Source organism: Triticum urartu, chromosome 2, assembly GCF_003073215.2.
Source record: "Triticum urartu cultivar G1812 chromosome 2, Tu2.1, whole genome shotgun sequence".
Classification (NCBI taxonomy): domain Eukaryota; kingdom Viridiplantae; phylum Streptophyta; class Magnoliopsida; order Poales; family Poaceae; genus Triticum; species Triticum urartu.
Genome location: NC_053023.1, coordinates 184,662,435 through 184,668,416, shown reverse-complemented (window position 1 = coordinate 184,668,416; position 5,982 = coordinate 184,662,435). Strand labels below are relative to the sequence as shown.

General features: G+C 50.6%; 1 protein-coding gene across 2 annotated transcripts; it reads right to left on the bottom strand.

Annotated features, from left to right (window-relative positions):
* Window positions 1–212: 212 nt before the first annotated feature.
* LOC125541373 (cyclin-D6-1-like) lies at window positions 213–2,402 on the bottom strand. 2 transcript variants are annotated; one of them, XM_048704799.1, is made up of 6 exons: window positions 2,041–2,402; window positions 1,864–1,956; window positions 1,678–1,779; window positions 1,366–1,573; window positions 1,132–1,262; window positions 213–839 (listed from the first exon to the last, which is right to left on the bottom strand). In XM_048704799.1, exons 1-6 carry the CDS (start codon window positions 2,224–2,226, stop codon window positions 618–620), a joined length of 942 nt encoding a protein of 313 aa, XP_048560756.1. In that variant the 5' UTR covers window positions 2,227–2,402; the 3' UTR covers window positions 213–617. The 2 variants fall into 2 exon arrangements, with proteins under 2 accessions (XP_048560756.1, XP_048560757.1); XM_048704800.1 differs by having other exon boundaries at window positions 1,141–1,262.
* Window positions 2,403–5,982: the final 3,580 nt, after the last annotated feature.

Sequence of the window (5,982 nt, the reverse complement as noted above, 5' to 3'; positions counted from 1 at the left end):
CATTTGCCCGTTTCTCCGTTGACCATCCCTGGCTTATTTTCTTTCTTTCTTTTTATCGTACTCATACGTATCTACAGAGCCCAGTACCCTGGCGTACTGCTAGGGTTGGGTTTTCTACCGGTACACGGAGATGAATCTCAACCTCAGATGTTTCCAGAACAAAATCCGACGTACATGAAGACTTTTCAAAAGAGAAACGGGCAGAAAAGAGAAGATCAGTAATGAGCACATGATTTTGGTCTTATTTTGCAGCACCGAAACATTGTAGTTTACCACTACTCCACATCCCAATATATTCATCCACCAGCCTAGCATCTTTTTCTTTTACGGGAAAATACCAGCCTAGCATCTGCTGCTACCATTACTACGACTGCCGCAAAAATCACTCCAGGGAACAAAAGAAAAGCCAAGGGAAACAAAAAAAAAGCAATTAGTAAATGACAGCTACCACCAGCGGTTCTCTCGAATCTGCATCGCTGCCTACTACTTCGCCTCGAGTCGAGAAGATTAAAATGGAAAATAAATCGGAAAAGGTAAAAATGAACAACAGGGCAAGAGTAAATTCCCGGCTCTTCCAGCTGTCGCGCCCCATGGGGTCCTGCCGCACCGCACGCCGCCTACCCACACTGGGACTGGGAAGGTGGGCCCATGCATCGCTTCTTGGCATCGGCGACGTTGGCTGCCGATCCGACGGTCCGGTCGCTCTCCGAGCTGGCGCTGCGGTAGTGGCCGTGCCCGAGGACCGTCACCGGCGTCTCGGCGCTCGCCGCCGGTCCGACGCCGACGCCGACCACACCGCAGACCGCCGCCATCACCTCGCCGCACTCCCGTAGCTTCTCCTGGACAGAGGGTTGATCATTGTGAGAGGAGCGCACGAAATTATCAACTCCGACGAGAAAACAAGAAAGCTTATCAGCAGTGCGGGTCAATCGCTGCGCTCGGGCGCGTTTCACGAGGAAAATAACTACGAAAAGGCGAACAGTTGGGGTGGCCAAGGTCTCCTCTCCCAAAGGATCTGGAGTGTGTTTGGCGTGGCGTGACATGACAGGTGGTGGTTACTTGGGAGAATTAAGGGGGGGTTTAGTGGGCAGTGGAGAACAAAAATGTGCGGTTTTATAATATCATGCTCACGCTATTTACAAAGGGGCAAGCGGCCACGGCGGCTTGGAAGGCGGGGAGGTGGGCGACGGTGATCTCTCCGGCGGCGGCCAGCAGCGCCGACGCGGCCACCACGGACGGCGAGAACTCCGCCATCTTCACCTCTGCAGGACGGGAAGAGATCAGCGGTTGAGCGGGCGATGAATCTGAGGGCAAAGCGTTCGGGTTTGCTTGGCATTGGCATGCCGGAGGAGCGCGCGCACGTACCGGGCTGGGCACGGAGGAGGAGGTCGACGGCGCGCTCCTTGACGGCGTCCAGCAGGGCCGGGTGCCGCGGCGGAGGGAAGCACGCCGAGAGGAAGAAGCCGAGGAAGGCGAGCGGCGTCACGGAGCGCGCGCGCCACTCCAGCGCGCCCAGCACCACCCGCTCCATGCGCCGGATGGTCACCGCGTCGAACATGAACTCCTCGTCCCTCTGCAAGCCACGTACGCACGCCAACACACGCTTGATTGACAACTAATCCCCATATGAACTCGCGACAGAGCAACCGAAAAGGAAAAGGGCAATAATCAGCGTACTTGGATGTAGTCCATGGAGATTGCGTCGACGCGCTGCATCTTGGCGGCGATGGAGAGGCAGCTGATGGCGAGCAGCCGCGGCGCCCATGGCTTGCGCTCGAACTGCGGGGCAGAACCACGGGCTGTCAGATCAGACCGAAATATTGTAGATTCTTGAAAGAAAGACACCATCTTTCGCCTTCTTACCGGCAATTGGCCCTTGGAGAGGAAGCGATCCACGTAGTTCAGCGCGAGGTAGGCCACCCGCGGGTGCACGGCGAGCTCCCCGTCGTACCGCACCTGGGCCAACCGAGGCTGATCGGATCAGAAAGGGAAGGGGACGAACCGCTCGCGAGAAAGAACCCCATGAAGGAAGACCCGTACCTTGGAGATGAATCGGGCGGCGTCGCGGCGGACGGCGGAGGCGGCGGCGGACACGGAGGGCGCGTGGTGGGCCTCGGCGTCGAGGAGGCTGGCGATCGGCTCGTCGGCGGGGCTCGTGAAGGGGTTCTCCAAGTCGAACTCGTACTCGTAGCCGTAGACGTACTCGTCCTCCCCCGGCATGTCCATGGCGTCCGTACGAGGAAGGGGCAAGAACACGCCAAGAAGCGCAGGCTGTGGCTTTATGGGGGAGAGGAAGCCACCATTGCTGCCTGCTACGCAGTGTGCTAGTACTAGCTGTGTCTGGTTGGGAAGATGGCCTTTAATAAGGGAACCGTCGGGGTCCGGGGACAATGGCACAAAAGGTGTGGATTTGGGGTTCTTTTTGTAAAGATCGTGGAGACGGCGAGGCCCGAGACAGGAGGAGGGGGAGGGCATGGAGGAAAGAGAGGACGAGGAAGAAAGTTTCTGGTGGCGACCCACCTGTCATGGATGCCAAATGATCGCTGCGCTTGTGCGTGACCCTGTGAGACCAGACGATTTACTCCGCGGCGGCCCCATGCGTTTTGTCTTTTGACAGCTCTCATCCATGTGAAGAAACGTGGTATGGTGATTCTTGCTAAAAATGTCGACGCCATTGTACAACACTAATCACAACATTTTTGGTCGACATAAGTAGAGATCCTTGTAACTATGGCGAGTTCCCCCCCCCCCCCCCCCCCCCCCAAAAAAAATTATAGGGCAAATCTCTATCGCGAGATGATGCTAATTCTTAGCGTTTCAATCTTTAAAGAAGGAGATCATGCGGATGCAGCAACTGCTCACGGTGGCGGTTTCAGAGGGAGGCGGCGAGATTTGCGAGAAGAGTCCTTCCTCCCTCTCCCTCGCCTCGCCTCGCCTTTGAAAGGGCACATAGCTCAATCGTCAACTAAATCCAGTTGTTCGTAGTCAAGATCCATCCATCCATGTGTCGAAATCTAGAAGTCGTAACGTGCGGCAGCGCAGTAACCACATGATAACCCAGGCGCCGTCATGGCAATTTTCGAACACACGCCAACGTACCCATCTGTCTGAGTCTGCAATGCGCGAGTGCCGAGGAGATTGCGTTCTTCGTTGTCTAGTCAAATCCCACTATTTACGCGGCTGAATCAATTTGGCAACACAAAAAAGATTTGTCATGTCATCACTCACGGCACTAATCGGATTTCCCCTTAGTCGGGTAAAATATGAACCCTATTATGACAACTCTGGATCAAATGTTTCGTGCCAATTTACAAAATAATCAAGTGACCTCACACTCGGCATAGATAAGTTCTGTAATCTAGGTGTTGTTAATCCGTCTCCTGAAGATTGCTAAATTACTCAAGGACACCCTAAACAAGGGAAAAAATTGGTATCCTTTGTAGCATGGGTTGAGGCTTCAATATGGAACCAAGTCCTGAAATTCGCAAATTCGGATATGATGAAGATGAATGAACGATGTTCCTCAGGGATACCGACTCGCATCTCCTCGAGAGAGTCAGACCAGGCGCCAACATCATCACTCGAATTATATGATACGCCCTCAGTCGAGCCGCAAGTCAGCCTCTCCCAAAAGATGATCGAGTATCACTCGTTCTTTTTCATAACTTGTTTGAATTAACCATTTCCACATGCATTTGCTCTATAGAATCCACATGGTCTCTTCACGAGTAAACTAGCAGCGTCTCAAGTCCGAAGACCACTCAGAACCTATGTTCCACTACGGGTCCAATCGGAATCTACTTCTTTTGAGGGTTTGGTCGATTTATGTATCGATACCCTGACAGACTTGTGGGCTAATGACGAGGCAATTCCCCACCATGTAGGCCCACAATTACATAAAGGCTCGGCTAAGGGCCTAGGCCCATGTACGCTAAGGACCCGGTCAGGATCAGGAACAGGGGACAGGCCATCAGTTAGAGCGAGCACGAGTTAGGGACCAACTATCCACTAGGTTGCCTGCTACTTGTGAGCTACATTGGGATTTTCCCTAGAGAGGAATGGTGAAGCAATATAGTAGTGGATAGTATTTACCTCGGTAGGGAATCAAGGTTATCGAACCAATAGAAGACTTAGGCAAACAACCTTTAGCAGTACCTACACATAGAAAAGCAAATACTTGCACCCAACGCGGGCAAGAGGGCTGTCAATCCCCTTGTACTCTTTAATTGCAAGGATTAAATCTGATATTGTAGATAGTTGCAAAGTAAATTAAAATTAATAAAGTTGTAGCAAGGTATTTTTGTTATTTGTAATATGATTAAAATATATTCGGGGGCCATAGTTTCACTAGAGGCTTCTCTCGTAAAAATAGCGTACGGTGGGTAGACAAATTATGGCGTTAATGATAGAAAAGCGTATAGTTATGACGTTATTCATGGCATGATCATGTATATAGACATTACGTCCATGCCAAGTAGACCGACTCCTGCCTGCATCTACTATTATTACTCTACCAATCGACCGCTATCCAGCATGCGTCTATGGTATTAAGTTCATGACAAACGGAGTAATGCTTTAAGCAAGATGACATATGTAGACAATAAAACCAAGCAATATGATTAAACCTTGTCATTTTCTCCTTAGTAGCAACAATACAATACGTGCCTCACTACCCCTGCTGTCACCGAGTGAGGACACCGCAAGATTGAACCTACTACTATGCACCACTTCCATTGAAGATCAACGAAGCAACTTGGCCAAAGAAAACCCATAGATCGAAAAGCATAACATAGCTATAACAGTCATACATAATAAAGTTCAGAAAAGATTCAACTACTTTCAAAGAATTATCCAATCATAACCCCATAATTCATCGGATCCCAACAAACACACCGCGAAAGAAGATTACATCGGATAAAATTCCAAGGGGAACTGTGATAGCTGACTTAATAGGGATGATAGACTACTCATATCAATAAGGAAATCCTTTTCCGGGAGCCCATTAGGACAGAACTTCAAAGTTAAGCATGCTCAGCTTGGAGTAGTTTTAGGATGGGTGACCGACCAGGAAGTTGCTCCTGGGTGTGCACAAGTGAGGACAAAGTGCACAGAAAATACTAGTATTGATCTGTGGGGCCAGTCTAGATCCCGCCAGGAGTAACGACCACCGGCGGGGGTGTCCGGGGCATTACAAGTTGGTATCAGAACCGACCCTCGCGGTTATACTGATGTTTGTGGACAGGTGTGCGGTCATGTTGTTCATGACCTTTGTGACCCGTCGTGGCACACGGCATGGCACATGTACCGGACTACATGCATAGACGTATGTGCCAAGAGGGAACATTCCTGTGGCCCGACGAGGACGTCGGTTCCTTTGAGTGGGGGTGTATGTGATATCCTGGCTTAATAGGGATGATAGACTACTCATATCAATAAGGAATTCCTTTTTTCCGAGAGCCCATTCAGACAGAACTCCAAAGTTAAGCGTGCTCAGCTTGGAGTAGTTTCATGATGGGTGACTGACCGGGAAGTTGCTACCTAGTGCGCACGAGTGCGGGCAAAGTGCGCAGAAAAGACTAGTATTGATCTGTGGGGCCAGTCTAGATCCTGCCAGGAGTAATGACCACCGGCGGGTGTGTCCGGGGTGTTACAAGAACATTGTATTGAAGATCAAAGAGAGAGAGAGGAAACCATATAGATAATCACTATGGACCCGTAGGTCTGTGGTAAATACTCATAGATCATCGGAGGTGCATTAAGGTTGATATAGAAGCCCTATCTGATCGATTCTCCCTACAGAGAGTACCGAAAAAGGCATCCAAACAGGATCGCGGAAGAACAGAAGCTTGCGGCGGCGGAACATTGTTTCGAAAGTCTCGCATCAGCTCGGTGGATTGATAGGCAATGGAGAGGCCTTTCAATAGATATCAATGCAAGGAATAGTGATTGCCATGCAACGGATTCACTAGAGCTATAAGTGTA